The following is a 21,028-nucleotide window of genomic DNA, read 5'->3' on the forward strand; positions in this document are numbered from 1 at the left end:
RYRKWYSYAKYMAKSWGYYTRGMMWRKYSARYWRRSYKGYTWWMWGKWAMWKMMAGYKSKKTWKWSMWGYKKMYWWMWSYRMRYWKTTWYAWRTRCWWMGTRRKKSAKAMTTGSATKSAKMRMAWTKGRYWWWWRRMMWAKTRWSWGTMCYWRTWWMMMYMWWWWTWTWWKAAKRRAAAWWAMARKWKRYMTKSARRWSKAGYYWKKRWRMAMWAAWYKKYCMKKWWKGMACYKSMCYRARWKGGYRWTKMYSAGKRRSKMTRMMYRTSASKWKKWKRRYWMWAWRYYWKSWGWRSKRKSYRSWYKSMKMMWKRSWTRCWKGCAGYMKSGKRMRSKRGRWRSTKMATYTSMTKWKWMGTKKTYCWKYWRTKMKKAKSRWWWTKYMAGWRWWWGWWMRSAWWKYTTGSKTGMYTYKTMYWSWCWKTWGRMATWWWRRMRTTMRCTRAWTGYKARWTRMTYMYWYSTKMYTWRSARAYYWKWRARWYRMWKKRWTAYYTKRKWSMYWKTTTRYRRMTYAAACAWWKTKCYRTKYAATAWMAATRMAWMMKTKWAKWWYRRMASWCMWWYTRCTTYACATWTWMRWAMMMWYAAARMWWYARYMMCYTYYYCSCYYKSYYYRKYTKYRWGTKKCMTYWSWRWRMRMTTYKRWASASSAAWWRYMKGAMMMWTWWWWKMMYAKAWMAKAAAKWTRRSYCASYTWTAYWRMSASCWWWKTCMYWKYWWKKYYWRYSRYRRRARYTYMAKCTTRWAYGCWAARAMWMWKKWWRSMSYMWMTAWWMTKCWKCTRATWCWSMWTGYWKYMKMMRCMRSYTGKYYMCCTSKRYASWKGRMGMRRMRGRRWRYRYTKCWRGKWMKMMKSWYAKKMWGMTRTKWKTWMATSWACAKYWRKRRSWRKRYTRKRMMYASTMTMWATTKAMTKWKWSMWYTTGWKWCYTGKAMAWMKCARMTSKRMYYTKWCTSTSAMKKWWYWYWWAMRWMWRKRWKYWGTTYTWWRWWKYMRGRRWMWAKTAWWYMTWRRRWWAWMTKYKWTWTYMWWSTTTCTTTYYYTTTTWKYTWTYTKWWWKWKRMRARAKWWMMYWTWAYYYWMYWKTWAAWTRARMAMAWAKRAMMWWWSAMARAWAWYRMWMYWYWKYAMWTAWATKTMRASATWWMTWWATYWWGKMSWMWAKKWWYAAARWAMWTKKRARMWRKTMCYWMMYYWTTKWARKYTTYYWMSWWAKWMCAWRYYWWTAWTKWWRKSTKAWWWTMWRTAASWWMARARWAMWMYWRRWTAWTTYWWWWACWTTKYWKSTGAKWMKYTAMWACTWTWWTWYMWMRSWCYKTWRSYRRWWMTRKTMWRKWTYAWSWYYWCAGRKAKTWMTWWRYYYTYWMMCWYWWWTMWSWGYWYTTWARCWWGYWKWWKWKRAMRMWACWKWKMAKWKWGRMWRMWCWRAAAMYAWASMTRRMMRTRWGWKKARAWKYKSSWMTWKYRYWSTSYKKSRRMMARWTCSWYKYYSWWKWTWWMKGWRAMWWMWKWWRMWMYMWWWKCWRCTRWWRTRYARYRKWYKWYWWWYYYSRRKRYAYWTKMASKRWAYAGMCYRYMAWKYRSWYTTTTSMASAYAWMYKSMKKKGMRWSCWRYYTYKWAYWKSWSSTGMYTSYMCWTCASRMCTSTKAMATSYYWYTYKSYWKRKKWWSASAMMWWMMWAAWKTRKRWWRSMWRWARAATKKARKWRCKMWGMYWMYWMMWWWMKYTSTRSYKTSWTSTSTGKRTKYWRRKRWRGMSMKSMRMRKSRGRWGMWKMAMYMGGTKCAARTTRWWWTATYYTCMAKWKRWRAMASSYWKGAGRSRWWKYYTRGMWRYTTWSYRTAKGYARRATAKYACWRMTRWKMWRWRWRMARGKWMTRAWKGYKWSWWTWWRKYMWWTSCWWTKYKYTSKMTKKGRAASASCCWGWKKWSSWRMMKKAKSRWWKAMYGSTKKYWRWRYMWARKYYWKWMAMMSCCCYGMWGWWSTSKSMASWGMKKRSWWWRTRYWRWWSMAGKKAAWTRKWKYYSMMAWYMARWGWAAYSWSWMMWKYTRYYKYWSWWKGSKYWSCWARSAWMTYYTRYYYTKWSKSWTSYKKYWCTKCWYYSYRWKRWWWKMKKKYTTTWCKKMWKYKYTCWWMKKWAARSAWARRSTTYSKYTKTTYMWTMMRMAWGKRRYAGKMMAMMWWRKKARGWSKWTRWWSRAWSYYMWGAWYWYWWKMARMMAWTRSAYYTSWTYTGARWTTTWMKGWKYTYYWWSWKKRYWKTRSTYWKMWRAKKMKWGGYKYTWWWYWCAWWYKWRKWWYAKWAAWRKTWCMWASSATKATWWKAYRAAGSWWRSAMWKSAWRSAARTRAMTWTWKWAKGAARKWTYYCYKKWWMTRMYAGMWWYKSTTGCMTYTWYTKYTYSTGYWAWYWSAWYTAWWWKYKTAWTRWYWKMWRWRMYARWYKSATYWKAWMYCRWSKKYMWRTMTRWMTWTWTRWRKRKRMATKSWYKTSYRYSWRMAYWARMRKRKRATTKTSYKKTTWYRTASMRWAYRCYRAMWGRWGWKCMRMWRKAGMWTWYASATWKMYWWKYYKTTTSYWWTTAKWKSTYTCYGWTTWYSTMWWYMTTKTRAMCWWYRYWTRAMRWWKTTKARWRWRAGYWKWAAWTAARKCWAKYAWRKWTTKSWKWKWMCMRMASTYKWTWKRKYTWRYWWTKTMTKWWGYWKYAWTAASWWKSRYWWYYWRTKYYYTWRYKKTAWAATSWWGWTWATGRCMSWWKAASYRRYTKTGYAARYTWYYSWWMYWRYYCYAYWWWTTTSYTTYWATTMMKSTMTTKMASKGARMMMMWMWTKRSGTRAKMARTKWRTYSCMTSWYYWRAMWMWWMARMMWWMWRGKRMYKCYAWYRAAWGWRAYWWTWWYTKSYTYCCMRRARARMASRAKRAMTKRAAWRMSYRYTGGRAMWGATTACTMCCTSYWKYRSTWMTARCAKWGYWAYKKRWTYWTTKTKWWMAWASAAWYWWRTYSWRMWYAWKWKWRWWTWSTSAWWMWRWWWAAAAAMAWCGTAATTACCCTCATGCTAGAGTATGTAGATTTACTCTGCAATCTATAACTGAAAGCTGATTTGTTTAATTTTCCTACAGCAGCGCTAGTGAGTATTTGTCAGTACTTGTCAATTTGTCAACTTAAACTCGTGCTTTTTGTAAATCTTGATCATGTCCTCTTTAGCTAGACATAGGTGTATGTGGTAGGGAATTAAATGTTATTCTTCCCCCTCTCTTGAGATCCTGCACAAACAGCTTATGCAATTTCTTCCATACTGTCTCTTAGTCTCCTTGTGTCCTATACAAAGTCATGTGGCTTCAACTGCTGCTGTGGTGCAACTGTGTAGGTTGGTTCTGAGTGTATGGATCTTCTTTCCAGTTTTGCTGTTTTTTCTTCTGTGATTTACGTTTAGAAGATCAGTATATGAAACTTAGAGATTATTTTCCCTTTGCCAATGAATGAATTATTATTTATTTCAGGAAAAAATTAGTTATGCTTTTATTTTAGATATTAGATGGATTTTTTTAGGTTTTCCTTTTTGGTTAGGAAAGTAGATAGATCTTATCTTGATTGTGTTCAAGTCTTTACATGCAAAACAAATGTATAAACAATTCCTGGGAGACATGACATCTAAAATCTTATTTTGAATTGTGGAAATTACAAGAACTTATATGGAAGGATAAATGTTAATATTTTATTTTATTTTATTTTATTTTATTTTATTTTATTTTATTTTATTTTATTTTATTTTATTTTATTTTATTTTATCTTAATAAAATTAATAATTTCAATTGGGAAATGCACAAATTTCCCAAATTCCAGTTGGGAAATGTACAAATGTTGGGTGTGTACTCTGTTATACACAAACATCAGTGCTAACATAGCTTGTTTGAGACCGTAATAAATTAAAGCCCTAAGTAATACACTAGCATAGTAAAATGAAGGGCTTTTTTATGAGTTCATTTTATCTGAAGAGTCTTTTTCCTCCTTTTTTTTCCTTTTTTTTTTTTTTTTTTTTTACATTTAAATTATTTGTTATCAAATTAGTTTTCAGTACAACAGTGTAGGTTCATAAAAGTAAGGATTAATACAAGTTAGGACCTGGATGGTGCTGAGTAATGGTTGCATGACCCATCATGATTGTTTTTTGACTAGTATTATGTTTTGTATTTGCCTACTTACAAATATGACTTGATTTAGCTTATTTTGTAACCTATTAATAATTTTCTCTTTTCTTTTATGCTGCTGATTAAATGGTAGAGCTTAATCCTGAAGGTAAGTGAATAAAAAAAACAGTATGAATATTTTTAAGAGTGAGAACACTTACAGAGCAAGACAGATTTGGAAATGAGCTGTAAATTTATCTACTATTTCTACAACCTTTTCTACTGTTCTTGGCTTGATGCTGCTGTAAGGATGAATGTAGGAGAAATTTGAAAATGAATGAAGCTTGCAGGAAAATAGAAATTATGACATTTTTCACTGAATTATAATAGGCTTTGACATACGTAATGCAGGAGGTTTGCAGTATGTTACGTGTTTTTTGCTTTGAGATTGGAAATGCAAGTTATTTGTGATACCCAAAATAAAGCTACAATTTTGCTGCCTTATAAGTTCTTACTGAAACATGAAAAAAAAAGATAAAAATGGTATTAAAAGAAATTATCATGCCATTGTGCTTTTTCTTTCCAGCTTTCAAGATTTGCAGTTAATGCTACTCTGTTTGGAAAAAAAGTAGCTCTGAGAATAATGTCATAAACCTCTATTCATTCCAAATCCTGTTTGAGGCATCTTGTTCAAAGCTAAAGTATTACTTTCTGTGTGATTAAAAATGACAGCACAAAATTTAGCTGGTGTTGTTATGGATATGATACTTGCAAGAGTTACAATTAAAAGACAAAACGGGAATGGAAGGGTAGCTTACATATTGCAGGCTAAAAAGAGAATAGTTTTAAAATCTGGTTGTGTACAGGTATACAACAGTCTCAGTAGGAAATAATTTACTGATATAAAAATGTTAGGTAGAAATTCTAGCACACTCAGGGGAAAAATGTTGCTTGTGATGGATTTTGGGGTCAACCAAAAGGGTGTTTTTCAGTTTTGCAGTATTCTTCTAAACATAAGTATATGTATAGATATATGTTTGAAACTTATCTTTCATACTCTTACGAGCAACCCAGAAGCGGAAAAAGTAGGATACTGTCTTAATGCCTCCCTTCGTTTCCTGTGGGTTTCTGGATATTTCAAAATGCTATGTAGAAAGTAAAGGCTGAACTATTTCAAACAAAACACTATTCTTGGCAAGAATGGCTGTCACTATGTGGCATTTTTTTCCATGAAAAGTCATAGAATTATTATTAAATATATAGAAAAAAATATAAAAAATAAATATACATATTATGGGTGGCATTCTGAAAATTAAGACTTGTGTTCTCTGATTTAAGAACTCAGGATTAAAACCTATTGATGCTAAAGAGCACTGCATTGTGTGGAGCACAATGAACTTTGTAGAATTATCTCCAGTAAAATTTCTGTTTGGATTAGTGTGATGTGTACTAGATTAGTTAAATTCAGTCTCATCAGTAACAGAAAAGGCGTGAATTCTCTGAATATTTGTCACCCCAAATTGCAGTTCTGAACTTAACGGTTTCATTATCATACACATCAGATGTCATATTATAGACATAATTAAGATTAATGCATGAGTAATTTGGAAGTGGAAGCTTAACTACAGTGCATGTAATTATGTTATTGCTTTCATCTGGTAGGCACATAGTAAGCCTGTAACTATGATAGAAACATTATGAGATAGTCTGATTCAGTCATATTTCAGAGTAGTTATACTACAGAGTAACTGATTCTACAGAGTCTACTTCTAAACATGACAAAGAGAATCTAAGAAAAAAGTTTTTATATGTTTTCTTCTCCATTTTTACAGTGTTAAAATTATATGGTGTGCATTGCATCACAACTCTAGACGAAGCAAGATCAATTACTAGATATAACAGGAAAGGACTAAGGAAGTTCTGGCTTCCCAGACTTTACTGTTGCTTTGGGTTTCCTTACTTGCATTTAAAATTAGTCCAGCAGGCCCAAAGAAGCATTCTGAAAGAATTTCTGAATATGAGTATTTCATTCTAGTGATAAATTTTGCTGTAACTTCTTGATTTTGTTTTCTTATATTTATTTTGAATTCTTGTAAATCAAAAATCTCCCCTGCTCCTTCTGTCAGCATTTCTCTGAAATGTTGAAAAAATATGGTTTATGATGAGGCACACTGAGAACAGGCAATCAAGGAGAAGATAGATTGAAACAAGAAGAAAAACACCCTGTTTTATATTTGAAAGTATTTCATAATCTTTTGGATAATCTTGTTACTATTTTTTTCATGTCGCAATAGTCTTTGAAATAGGTCCAAGCTTAACAGCAAGATATTTGTTATATTGTCATGAGAAAAGTCTTAAAATTTCCTATTGGATTATGAAGAAATAGTTGGACAAATCATTACGAAATGTCACATTTTTTAAAAATACATTTTTCAGCAATTCTTAGAGCACAGGGATAACCTAGCTTTGAGGATCTTTCTTCAACTTTCTGCTAGTTTTGCACTGATTTTTACACGTTGCTTCAACATAATTACTTCCCCCTACCCTTTTTTATTCCAAAGAGCCATCTGTCCGCATTTCATAGCACCAAGGATTTTCATCCTTGAAATTTCTAACCTGATAGGAATTCTAGATAAGCATTACTTGTATTCATGCAAATTCCTGACTAATTGTATTAAACATGTTTTCTAAATAATATTGAAATAATAATGTTTTCTAAATAATAATTGTTGAAACTTCCTCTTTTCTCACATGGTTAGCACCATTCCAATAAAATAGCATCTGGTATGAAATCCCATTACCCAAGAAAGTAACCCATTTGCTCTACTACAAGTTGGTCCACTACCATGTAATCAGTTGAAAGATAAATAATGAATATACCTTCAAGTAATTCAGCATTTAAGCAAATAAAGAGAATTTAACAGATTCTTTAACAATTCTGTTCATTAAATCCAGATTTTGTTTTGTGTTCTTTCCAGTCTTGCCTCAAAAAAGGTACTTTGTGCTCAGGTTCTGTGTTGACAACATGGAATTTTCAGTGGAAAGTTAATCATGACTGAAAATTTTATGTAGGGTTTTTTTTTCCCCTTAACTGCCTAAAAATAAAATTTCGTTGTTATACCTGTTTAAGGAGAAAAGTGTGAAATATCTTGTTTTCAGATTATGCATATGGAAGATGAATCTGTATTTTTTTTTTTTTTTTTTTTAGGAGTAATAAAAGTTGCACAGTGTAAATTCAGGCTACCTTTGCGGTTAATTTGTTTACCAACACAACCTTCAAAAACAGCAAACCACAAGCTAACTATTGACACCAATAAACCTCCCGTCAGCCTTCTCACCATTTTTCCAGGTAGGATTTTAAACATGTCCATAAGAGAAGATGTATTAGTAACTCAAACTGGAAACTTTTGCCAAAAAGTAGTAATTAAATAAATTACAAAACTAATATTGGTGGAATGGTGGAATAACATTTCGAGAAGATTTACCCATCTTGGCTAATATTATATGTGTCTCTGATAAAACTGCCGTTTTGTGTACACAAATGTGTAATTTAGCTTAACAAAACCCAGGCGAAAAAGGAATGCAGTTGCCCTCAGTAAAATTTCAAGGGTATATCTTTGATCTAAATGGTAATGTTAGTACAAGAACAAATGAATAAACTGCATTTACAATGTGATTGTGAGTAAATGTAGTCTAAAAATGCTGAAGTTTCTCAGTCCCTGGAACAGTCTCTTGATGAAAGCTGTGTGGGCCAACAAATTTAATATAACATTTTAAAGTGGAATGAACTGTTTCTGAAAAGATGAAATAATACATTAGTCTGAGATATCAAAGGACTGATCATGAGTTTTTTCTAGCCTGGCTTTCATCTTTTTGACAGTAAACATACCTTTTTCTTTCCAATATGTATGTGCTGTGTAACATTTCCCTTGAGCATAAATATTAATTTAACTTTAAAGGTAAGTTAAAAAAGTTAAAAGTTTAAAAACTTTTATTTTAAAGACCTACATTTCTGGATTTTTGTCAGAGGTTTCTGTTATGGAAAAATGATAATAAATGTGTTGATTATGAAATTCTATTCAGAGATAATCTTAAAATAGAACATTTGTTTTTAACTTATAGATTCATTGTTGAAAATATAACATAAAGTATAGATTTGATGTCCCAGAGGGAGGTGATATCCTCTTTTTAGTGATGGAAAAGAAACATAAGTATGCTGTTTATGATGTGATCTGTGAAGAAACTTTGGATTTTTGGTGTGCTTTTTGATGGGAATTGTATCCCTTCTACTCCTTCGATGGGAACTGTATCCCTTCCACTTCTTTTTTGGCTTATTTTAGGAGAAGAGTTGTGAGGAGATGTGATTTATGGTAGTTTTTAAAATGTGGTGGTGCTTTTAAAAATAGAGCTTTTTTAACCAGATGTGGTCCAATACATAGAATTTAAAGTAGGATGGGCAGGCAGGAGCTTTGCAAAGTAGTTAATTTTTGCAGGCTAGATGTTTTTTGTCCTGTATGCGGGAAGATGAAACAGAACTTGAAAAATCTAGGGGCCATTTAAGCATTATAATGAAAATTTTATATAGACATCTGAGCTAAAGGAGAGCTACAGCACTGCATCCATCATAAGCGATGGTCTTTTAGACTGTGCAGTGCTTATTACTTCTGTTTAATGATATAGCTGAAACTCTGAAGAAACTACCTTTTCCAGACAAATGCAACGTGTTATAAGACAAAAGCATGGCTCAGCTACCTGTCCATATATGAACAGACACAGATGGGAGTGTCTACTAAAATACCTGTGAAATTCCTTACCTCAAATTGCTCTTCCTAGGTTGCTTATGCAAAACTTAATATAGTCCCTTGCTTTTGCTTGAAGTTTGGTGTATATTAGTGATATTATAAGTTATTATAGTGTAATTATAGCAAGCTGGCTTTGATTTTTTTTTTTAGACTTTGCTAACCGATCTGAAGAGGACCAATCTAATGCTCTCGGATTTCAGTTTTTAACTGGCTCAAAAATCACTCTTCTTGCTTCTAAAACATCACGTAAGTGATATCAGTATGAATTTAAATGTAAAATATAAAAGATGATGGGCCATGAAAAGAGAAATGGGTCATACGTAGAAGGCTAACCTCTAGGAATTTACACAAGATTTTCAAAGTGTTTATAAACCATTTTCTAGCAATCTCTGTTAACTATCTAGGAATACTGCTAGAAAGTCAGAAGCTTAAAACTAAATAAAGATCATACTCAGAGTAAGCTACAGTGACAAGTGTTTAGAGAAATTGTATTTTCTTCAAGTTTTTACTTTTAATTCTGAATAATGGAAAAAATTCTTCTTTCCTCAAAAGTATTTAAATTATAGTTGGAAGTACTTATTTATTGGAATTTTCAAAAAGATCTAGAAAGTATTTCTAACTCCCCATAGATTTTCAGTAATCTTTGACTTAAAATACATGACCTCTGCCATTTGACCCACCTAGGTGTTTTGAGTGAATCTGAGTGCATCTGAGTGAATACCTGTCTATATCTTTAGATGCCTAAATACCTTTGTAAATCTAGGGTGCTGATATTCATATCCTTCCTATAAAATTTATGGAATGTACAAACATGTATGTAGCTATACTGTTACCTGGTTCAGTGTCTTTGCTATTGGAGCAGTTTGTGAATTAAGTGATCATGTTCCAACCAACTTGTGTTTGTACTCTTCAAAAAATTGGCATTCAATTTTGGAGAGTTATGGAGTTGCCTTGTGCAACTACTCAAATTGCTAATGTCTTTCTTGGCACATGCTTTGGAATCAAATTAGTTCAACTGCTTTAGCATTTTCCATGCCACAAAGTCTACATTTAATACTGCAGACTAACAAACTGTAAAGCTAACATACCTGCTACTCAGAGTTCAGATGGAATACTCCATGAAAACTATTTAGTCAGAGTGAAACGAATGAAAACATAAGTGAGAGATAAGAATCTGGTTTGTTGATGTGAAATTCTTAAAATATAAATAAAAATGATCTGCCTCACTGTGTTTTCAAAATTCAGAATTCATGATGGGTTATATAAATATTAGTGGTGTCAGCTTTAAACTGTGAGATAGTATAATCAAATAGTATTGATCAAATCAAACTGTGAGATAATATTTAATACTTTTTTAATGCAATCAAATGGGTTAAAAATAGAAACCATCTGGAGAGTAATTATTAAAGAACTTTATTTCAGAAATCATTTTACACTTCTAAGCTTCAAGTCCATTCTAATTAGTTTGTATATGTGCTATTTGTATGTTGAAATATTGTAGCTGTTTTTTAATATTGGTTTATATAGATAATAGATTTTAAATGATTTGAACTAGACAGTTTTTAGAATGTCTAGACATACAGTGATAGTTTCTAGAAGCTAAAGAATTTAAATCTTTTATGAATAGCTATTTCTTTTTGAATGACAATTTAAATCATTTACTTGGCCTTAGATATGCATATTTGATGCTTATATAAGGGACAAATTTCTGTCAAAATAATGAATGTATCTTAACTGTTAGTAGGGACATAACTTTGTGTTTTTCAATCAAAACACTCAAGCTTTTCCTCATGAGTTTGTTTATTCTCTAGCCAGGAATGATGCATGCGATCTTACTGTAAACTTTCCCACATTGCTTTAGTTGTGAAGTTTTCTTTAAAGGGAAGATGTAAAATATCTCTTTTTCGTTAGTATAATTACTCATTTTTCTTGTCTGGGAATCCTTCCTTTAGAAAACAAGTGAGGTTTTTGATGCCACCTTCCATATAGAGGCCAGTTCCTAGTGTCTACCTAAACTATAAAAATTTTATAAATTCATTTGTTAAAAAAAATATATATATATTACATAAGGAGAACATTTTTGTGAGTGGAGGCTATACATATCGTGACCAATATCAGACAACAGTCCTTACCATCTCAATAGGGAGGATTGTCTGCAGTCACGACCAACCAGGTTCAGTTGGGTTTCAGTACTGAACCTGCAAAAAAGGGATCCTATAATGATATCTATTTTGAATTTATTTTTAGATGTATTAATTCATTTTAAACAATGTAGGAATTGAAGAAGATATTTCAACCTGCCAGCATGTCTGCTGAAAAGTAGCCTAGCCTGCAGTTCTCTTTGACTTTTAAATATGTTAAAATGGAGTTTGCCCATGAGATTTTTTAAATGTTTGCTAACATTTTTTAAACCTCTGCACTTTAATTCCAGTATAAAGAAGTCTTGACTGCTATTTGTGATTGTTTTCTATTGTGATTAGGCCTTCCTTGATAAGAACTAAACAGAATCTTCTAGACTTCATTCAGATAAGCTGCTAGCAGGGCAAATAATCATTTTTTCTCGTGGGTTAAGCTACCTTAAGCTGCCTGCTCTAGTTTTAAAGCCTTTAACCTACTAGCCTATTAGCACCCTAATGATTCTCCAACTGTTTAGTGTGAGAATTTTCTGAAAAGAGTGTATTATAGTTTTCTATAGGAAATCTTTTTTAAAAAAGGCTGGCATAAATTGGATCACTCTTACAAAAGCACTGGAACAGCTGAAGCCCACATATCTTTTTATTGCTTCCATTGTGTTTCTGCATAAGAGCACATCTTAGTACTACTACTAGAGGTTCTCAGTTTCCTACAGTTGCCAAATGCAATTTGTCTGTTTCTTAAGAGCTGTGAGATCACGTGAAGCAAATGACTGCAGTGCTCTACTTGTGCAATAGTAAAATTAGATTGTGTTTGTATTGACCAATAACCAGTGTATGGAAACTGATTATGCATTTTGGAGGAAGTTAGTTTTATCCATTTAAAACCATTAATGTATTAGTTACATCAATGATAAATGGAATGAATGTTGATTTGATCTGAAAATATCAGGTAGTTTCACATATGAAAAAATCATTTAAGGTAAAATATGATGAGATAGCCAACTAAATCTAGACGTTATATAGTATTTTAAAAAATGAATATTAGGTTGAATGTTATCTTTAGCATATGGAGTTCTTTTCTTTAACAGACATGGTTTTTAAACAAAACTTGCTTTTTTTCCTGTTACACTGTAAACAGAATTTGTCATTCTCCCTTCAATGAAATGTGTATCCTGGGAATGATGCCAGTGGTAATGTCAAACAATATGGTATTACTAATGTTGAGAAAATTTTAAAGTACATTAAAGTTCCAATTTTTTTTTGTTCATTTGATTTTAATATGAACCTTGTTAACAAGAGTACGGGAAGGTGGGAATGAGAGTATTTTGTATCAGCAATCTCAACAACTGTTATTCATTATGGCTTCTTTTTGCTTTTCCTTTTGGATAAGGTATTGATAGATGAATAATGAAAGAAAATAAGGCAGTGGTGTTTGAAACTGTCTGACAAAAAAAAAAAAAAAAAAAAAAAAAAAAGAAACATTACTATGTTATTAGGATTTTCAGCAATGTTTTCCTGCCAATATTTAGTTAATTTTGAATCGTGGAAAGTGATGTAAATATAGAATGGAAACAGAAGAGAAACAAAGTGTCTTCCCATTATTTTGATATTTTGAAATGTACTAAAATGTGATAAGCTGAGTGATTTTTAAGGGACAGATAACATTGACTAAAGGTTTTTTTTTTCAGTTCAGTTTATAGTTGTGCTATATATGTGTGTGTGGGTGTATATTTTATATATATTAATTTTTAACACCATTGAACAACTATCCCTTATTAAAGCCTCTAGTATGGACTTGGGATATATTTAACAACTCCATGAAATATTATACAAATATACATATTATACATATACATATATTTTACATATATATATGTATATGTATATTATAGTGAATGCGTATGGCTTAAATTTACACATTTAGTCTTGTATTTAATCTTGTCTTTAAAGAACGATACAGAATCCAGAGTGATCAGTTAGAAGATCTTTGGCTAATATCAAAAGAACTCACACTTAGACTTGAAGAACATTTCAAGAAGGAAAATTGCAAAGACTTTACATGTACCTTTTCCGGTTCGATTCCCCTGCAAGAATATTTTGAACTAATTGATCGACATTTTGAGGTATGTTACATAACATATGAGTATCTAATTAACAATTTCCCTAGTGGAAAGTCATTTGTACATCACCACTAAGGTTAATTAGGTTAAAATTGCATAGATGTGGCATACAGGATACAGAAGCTAGCCAAGATAATGCTAGAATAGATACAATTCTGTTTATTTTTTAGCGTGTGGAGTATGTCTTGCCTTTGAAGCAGTCTTTGTGATTGGCAAACCTAAGCTGTTTATGTGAACTCTGCAAATAATATAAAATGGGGATACTCATTAGTTCATGAGCCACAGGTTCTTCACTCACTGACATCATGTTAATTGTGAAGTTGTTAATAAAATTTGTCCTTGATCATAGACTGTTTTGGTAGCCTGTAATAATGAAGTGCTGAACATTTGTTTCAATGAAATTATCTTGGTGCTAATACAAAAAGTACCTTTAGATTTTAAAATACTAGTTGCTCATCTAAATGCATCCTTGCTGACATGAACACATTTAGCAGATAAGATATGAAATATATGAATAATCTTTGCCTTCCTGTTTGATCGTGCAGAGGACAATGAAAACTCTCCTCTTAAAAAAACACTCCCCCCAAAAAAACCCCAAAAAACTTGCTCCATCCTGAGAGAGGTGGAATCTTACAGTTGTCATTTATGGTTCTTGATGACATTCTTGTGCATTATTACAGATTGTGTCTGTCAACATCTGTTTGTGATTTCAGTGATAACTGATGGCCTTACTACTGTTGTTTCATGAAGAATTTGAAATTAACCATGTTGGTATGAAGTGGCTAGGGCAGCATAATCACATTTGAAAAAATGCATGCCCTCCCAAGTATTTTATTGGTCTTCTCCCATTTCTTTGGGAATGGGCATATATCTGATTTCTTGAAAACCTTTAAATTGCAGCTACGTTTGAATGCTGAAAAGCTTAAGGAGATGTTATCCGAAAGGGCTGTCCAGTTTAGAGCTATTGAGCGGCGACTACTGACACGATTTAAAGATAAAACTCCTGCTCCTCTTCAACATCTGGACACCTTGCTGGAAGGAACGTTCAGAGAGGTCAGTCCAGTTTGATTGTGAACCTAAACTTTCTTTATGTTGTTGGTAAAACTTAGTTTAAAGCCATATAAGCTATGCTTTCCTGGTTACATTTACCATTCAAGAGACCAGGAAGCAGTAATTTGTTTAACCTAATATTCCCTGTAAGTTTCCAGATGATTTGCAATGGTTTTATTTAATCTGCAACCACAAAATTTTTACTCCTGGGTCACACTGTCTTGACAGCACATCATTCTTTCTTAACTGATGTTGATAGTGTAAATATTTGATAGTTCATGTAAAAATATTTTATAGTTCATAGCTTGTGTAAATATTTTATGGTACACTGTAAACTGGTGGAATGGTTTGGCGGCTGGTTTAACATTCACAACAAAATATTCTGAGGCTGACCATGTCCTTCCTTAGGAGTTTTATGTTCTAATCGTTTCAGAATGCAATAGCTGCAGGGTTTTTTTTTTCATTCATTCCTAAACCATCCTCATACTGGGAGTACACAAGAAGGACAAAAAAAACAAATTTTCTTCTTCCTGCCTCAGTCCTGCAGTGCTTTAGAATAACCCTTGTTCCATGATGCATCTCCTTTGCAAAGTTACTTATTGGCATTTTTTACATTTGTGTTGGAGGATCTGATATATTGATCATAGAAGGGAGCTTTCTTTAACTTATATATTAATTTCCCTAAAGCAAACAATAAAAGTAGTTTTTCTTATCACCTTCATGTATTTAATTGTTTTCATCTACAAATGCAACAGCATGTAAAGAAAGTTTGGTTTTCAGTAAGGAATCTAACTGTGGCACAGCTTCTTTAGTAAGACACATTAGAAAATATGTAAGAGTTGAACGATCCTTTATTTCCATCTAACTCATTAATGAATATAGGTGTTGTTGGCAGAGATGTCATTCTTCAGCACTTTGAAACAGCACAACTAAATCAACTTCCAAAGATTAACCGAATAAAGTGGCACTTTTTAGTCTGCTTTTGACATGCATAACTGTTGCCTTTAAACTGAAAGCAACTGTGATGTGTTTGACAGTATTCTTATGCACTTGAAACATTGAGTCCGACAATATGACCAAAATCACATAGCTGATATTGATGTACATTCTGGAAGTATCACAAAATCACAGAATGGTCGAGGGTGGAAGGGACCTGTGGAGACCATCTAGTAGAATCCCCTGCTGAAGCAGGGTCATCTGAAGCATGTTGTGCAGGACTGTGTCCAGACAACTTTGGAATATTTCCAGGGATGGAGGCTCCACAGGCTCCCTAGGCAACCTGCTCCAGTGCTCTGTCAGCCTCACACTAAAGAAATTTTTCCTCATGTTCACATATTCTTAATATAATGTTGATAGAAGATTTGTGAAATTGCCACCTTCTAAATATTAGGTAGTGTGAGCAATCATGAATTTAAGAATTTAAATTAGTATTTTTTCATCCTAATAGATTATCCTTGGCTATATTTTGATATCTCTTGAGGCAGCTGAGTAAATTTGCTCAGGCTTCAAAGGCAAGAAGAGTGAGAGGTTTTTGGCAAGTAAATTAGTATTTGAGATGCTTCTGTCATTTACTGATAAAAAGAAGTTAGTTTTCTCTCTGGTAGTGTAGAATTTTACTGCTTGATGTTCTTGTCCAAAAGTTGTCAGGGTCTTATTTTTAGATTTACATTCTGATTTTAAACTTAATTAAAAAAAAAAATGTATGCACTTTCTGAGGGTAAACAGGCGAGGTAGGCCTGTGGGTAGGCAGGACAGGTAGGCCTGAGGGTTGGCAGGGCAGGTAGGCCTGAGGGTAAAAGGGGCAGTAGGGCTGAGGGTAAACAGGATGGGTAAGCCTGAGAAGAAACACAGGGAGTAGGCCTGAAGGGAAACAGAGCAGGTAGGCTTGGGGGTAAACACTGGGACTTTGCCTGAGGGTAGACAAGGGATGTAGGCCTGAGGGTAGACAGGGGGCATAGGCCTGATGGTAAACAGGAGGTGTAGGCCTGAGAGTAAACAGGGGGAGTAGATCTGAGGGTAAACAGAGCAGGTAAACTTGAGGGTAGACCTGGTGACTAGGCCTGAGGGTAAACAGGGGGAGTAGGGCTGAGGGTCAACAGATGGAGTAGGTCTGAGAGTAGACAGGGGGAGTAGGGCTGAGAGTAAATAGGGCAGGTAGGCTTGTGAGTAAACGAAGATTAAAAAGGCAGATTGGGAGTGATAAAATTATCAGAATTTTGTATTTTATTTTAATGTCTTGGAGGTTGCAAAGAAATGCCCTGAATTTGCTTTACATTTCCTGAAATCTTTTTCAAACTGATTTTTAGTATGTTTTTCTCGATTCAACTCTCATTCTGTCAGTTTATGGGATTCCAACAGTTTATCTCAGAAACGAAAGAGAGCATGTTGGCCCAATCCAAAGTATTGCTTTTTGATTTTTCTTGTTTTAATTACATTTGAATTATTTTAGGTGTTCATAACATTTGTCTTAAGCAGTATTGTGGTATGTAAAAGGCACACGAAGTCAAACTGTAAGTGATCTTGCCATGTATTTCCCTGAAATACACAGGAGATACACTGAGCGGGAGTAGGGTGAGGGTAAAGAGTGATTTGGAGATCTTCCAAACCTGCCTGGATGCGACCCTGTGCCATCTGCTCTAGGCGTCCCTGCTTGAGCAGGGGGGGTTGGACTAGATGATCTGTAGAGGTCCTTTCCAACCTCAACTATTCTCTGATTCTGTGATTCTCGTTTCCTGTATTTCAATTTGTGCCTGTTGTTTCTTGTTTTGTCCTGGGCACTGCTGTAAAGGGTCTGATCCCATTCTCACTACATCCTTCCTTGAAGGACTTGGACACAGTGATATGATGCCACTCCACTCTGTGTTCTCTTCTGCAGGCTAAAAAGTCCTAGTTCTCTTAGTCTTTTCTCTTATGATAATTACTCCAGTACCCTAACTCTCCTAGTAGCACTTTGCTGGTCTTGCTTCAGCTGATCTTTGCCTTTCATGCTCTGAGGACCTCAGAACTGAACGCAGCATTCTGGAGGAGGACTGGCCTGGGCTGAATAAAAAGGAAGAATCACCTTCCTTGACCTCTTGGCAATGCTGTGCCTAATGAAGCCCAGGATATCATTGGTCTTCTTGGCCACACGTTTGTCTTGTTTTCAACCTGTTATCCTCCTAGGATTCCCATGTCCTTCTCAGCAAAGCTGCTTTCCAGGAGATGAACCCCCAACCTGTACTGGAGCATGGGACTGTTCCTCCCTGAATGCAGGACTCTGTATTTGCTGTAGTTCAGCTTCCTGAGATTGTTCTCTTCCTGTTTTTCCATTCAGTTGAGGTTCCTCTGAGTGGCAGCACAGCCCTCTGGCATATCAACCACTTGTCTGCATGTGGTATTATGAACAAGTTGCTGAGGGAGCATCTGCTCCATTGTCCAGGTAATTGATGAATAAGTTGAACAAGACTGGACCCAATACTGACCTGGGGGACAAGGCTAGCTACAGGCCTCCTATTAAACTGCACCACTGATCACAACCCTTTAAGCTCTGCCATCCATCCAGTTCTCGATCTGTATCACAGTTCATTCTTCTTGTTCTTGCCTTATGAGAATTTTATGGGCAGCAGTATCAAAAGTCTTGCTAAAGTCAGTGTAGACGACATCTACTGCTCTTCCCTCATGTACTCAGCTAGTGATCCCATCACAAACGGCTGTCAAGTTGGTTAGGTGTGATTTCCCCTTGATGAATCCATATTGACCGCTCTTGATCATCTTCATTTCTTCTATGTGCTTTAGAAATGTCATCCAGCATTAGCTGTTCCATACCTTCCCAGTGCTGGAGGTGAGCCTGACTCACCTGTAGTTGCCCAGGTCTTATTCTTTCTACATTTTTTATTTGCAGGCTTCTTTGACCAAAATCAGATGGATGATTTTTAAAATTACTATTATTATATACTTTGGAACATTGTATTTATTATTTCTGTAGTTGGGAAAAAAAAAAGTTGGGAGGGGGGAAATGATTACTTTTCAGAGAAGATTTGCTTACATTTTCCATATTTGTTTAAACTTTGCTTTATTTAAGCTTTTCCTTGGTAGATTCACTTTTTTATTTTCTTTTGTTTGTGTGAGTCTCCCTGCAATGCACAAATAAAAATATAATAATATAGTAATTACCATAGAGACACCAAGGCTGCATATAGTTTTGTAAGCAAGTTCTGGGGTAGGTTTTAGTAATGTCTCTTTGATATTTGAGTGAAGTGAAATTCCTTGACTATGTATTTTCTATGCATTGAAAAAGACCTTGCTAGTACTGTTTTCCTTTTTCAAAGTCAATTTCATTTTCTGTCTTTTGCTTCAACAAATTTATCTAACATAAATATTTAAAACATTATTTTCCATTAAAGAAGGAATAATGAAGCTGCATAAATATGACCAGTATGAAATCTCATTCCAAAAATTCTTTTAAGCCTATAGTCTTGTTGACATTGAAATGGAGATCTTCAAACCCGCCTGGATGTGACCGTGTGCCCTCTTTCTGGATGATCTCTAAAGGTCCCTTCCAAACTCAACCTTCTGTGATCCTATGAAATGAATATTGCTGTTTCTTGAGAATACTAATTTTCATAGGAACTATTCAAGCATATCTTCTTTTTCTTTCTTTTGGAGGAGTCTATCTTGACCATGTTGGTTTTGTTTGGTAGTTTTCTCATTGAAGAATGCATTCAGTGAAGAAAGCAATCTATACCCTGTAGAAGTTAGGATAAGGATTCCTACTAGATTCAGTGGAATTTGAATTGAATCCTCAATGAAAGTAATATAAAAGATTTAGGGTTTGTTTTTGTTCCAGGATTTGTCAACAAAATAAAAATGTCTTTTGTTACATTTTTAAATATTAGATAGAAATTAATATTATTATTCCATCAATTATCATTGTGTCTCGAGTTTTGTTTAGAGAGGAGAAAAGATTTTGCATCCTTCTCCCTGTCTCCTTTGCACTGTAAATGTATTCAGTTATATACAAGAGAAAGCCTTCATTTGTTAACTTTTTATATTGAATTTTGTAGTCAAAAGGCAAATGGGCATATTTGTTTTTACAGTGTATTCTGAACTACTTCATCAAGTGAAATTGTGTATGTGAAATTTATTTGTAGGTGTTTAGCCATATGTGTGTATCAAACCTATAGATGCTAAGCCAGAGAAAATTAATCAGGCAGCATTTGATTCTTTGGTAAGATGCCTTTCTAGCTGTGATCTAATTTTTCTGTTAACCCTTGTACAAGAGCACCAAGGCAGGATGTATTCAATGCTACAATAAAATTACTAATGTGTTCATTATAAGTGTATCCTTACCTATTAGTCCTCGCAATAAGAGGGAGACATAGAACAGACTTCAGTATCTGCAGCGATGAAAGACCTTGTTTTTTACACTCTGATTAGTATTTGCTTACAGAAATTCTCTGGATAACTTGTAAATCTGTAGGAAAAAAATGCCCCAAACTTCTATATATTTGCCCCAGACTTCCATATATTTGTGGGCAATGGGGAAAACTGCAATATCTGGCAGTAATGGAGAACTGCCATATAGTACAAAACTACCATATTTGGAAATAATTTAGGAACCTGCCATATATGACAAAATCTACCATATTTGGAAATGATGGAGGGTGAGGGTGCCATATATGGCAAAATGGAGTAAACTTCAAGAAGTCCAATTTTCTGCTTTTCTTCCAAGAAAAGTGTGGAATTTTCTCCAAATTCTGCTCCCTGCCACCCCTTTCAAATTAGAACAGAGGCAAGGGCTCTAAATCTAATCAAATCTAATTAACTTGCAAATATTTAACCAATAGTTAGAGGTGGCTCTTTAAATAGTAAATAGTGAGGAGTAATTAAGGCAGCAAAGGCAAAAGGCTACTAATTTAGGGCATTTCTATGGTGTTGTGTTTAAATTATAGGTTTTATACAAAGTGCATGGGCCAATGCACAAGAAAAAGAATCCAATTTTAATGGAATGCAGAACAAATTAACATTTTAGCATTATAATACAGCTCAATTGTATAATGGGGTTTTGGTAAGTGTCACAAAACAGAAAATAAAAGTAACACTCCAAGGTATGCTTGTTTACCTCTTCAAGCTCAGTATATTGCAGGCTTACTGATGGCAGTAAGTAGACATTTGGTACATGAAAGACTCTGAATTCAAAGGTCTTTAATAGGTGTAGGAGTGTTTCGTTCCTGCTCCCCTCGAGTAAATTGGTAAGAGTAACAAACAATGAACAAGATAAAAACATGTTATCCATATCTAACACTTAAAATTTCCTAAAGGGAACTACATGGAAGGTACTAGTTAAAGACAACTGAAACATACATTAGATCTGTGAGATGCCAATTAGCAGAAAGAACTGGAGAAAAACTTTTTCCCCCTTGCTTTCTTTGTCAGTTTACAGATTTTGTCTGTAATTTTGTTCCAACATAAGCATTTCCTTTTTTATTAAAAAGATCTAAATTCAGAAAATGACCACATAAATTCCATTTTTTTTTCAGAGACGTAGTGCTTAATTCAGGAGATCTGAGCATTAGATTGTGCTGACTGAAAGAAATAAACAAACCGAGAAAAAAAACTAACTTTTAAAAAAGTAATAATTTTTCTTTTTTCATATTATAATGCATAATTATCAATGCAAAAGTGATTCAGATGCCTGTTCTCTGTAAAATTAATGAAATTAAGCAGCAATTTCCCAAATATCACATATTCAGACTTGCTATGTAGCCATCAGATCTTCATCATATACACTCACTAGTTGCTTTCAGTT

At 33.5% G+C, this 21,028-nt stretch overlaps 1 protein-coding gene across 1 annotated transcript in view; it reads left to right on the plus strand.

The window, feature by feature from the left end:
• Positions 1–21,028, plus strand: part of BBS9 (Bardet-Biedl syndrome 9) — a 165,805-nt gene that overhangs the window by 57,359 nt on the left and 87,418 nt on the right. Inside the window, 7 exon segments of the mRNA XM_026052314.1 lie at positions 3,150–3,185; positions 3,543–3,569; positions 5,201–5,254; positions 7,294–7,483; positions 9,087–9,182; positions 13,022–13,194; positions 14,092–14,244. Coding sequence (XP_025908099.1) covers positions 3,150–3,185; positions 3,543–3,569; positions 5,201–5,254; positions 7,294–7,483; positions 9,087–9,182; positions 13,022–13,194; positions 14,092–14,244 — 729 coding nt within the window.

Source organism: Nothoprocta perdicaria, unplaced genomic scaffold (assembly GCF_003342845.1).
Source record: "Nothoprocta perdicaria isolate Ctin4 unplaced genomic scaffold, notPer1 scaffold_87, whole genome shotgun sequence".
NCBI lineage: Eukaryota > Metazoa > Chordata > Aves > Tinamiformes > Tinamidae > Nothoprocta > Nothoprocta perdicaria.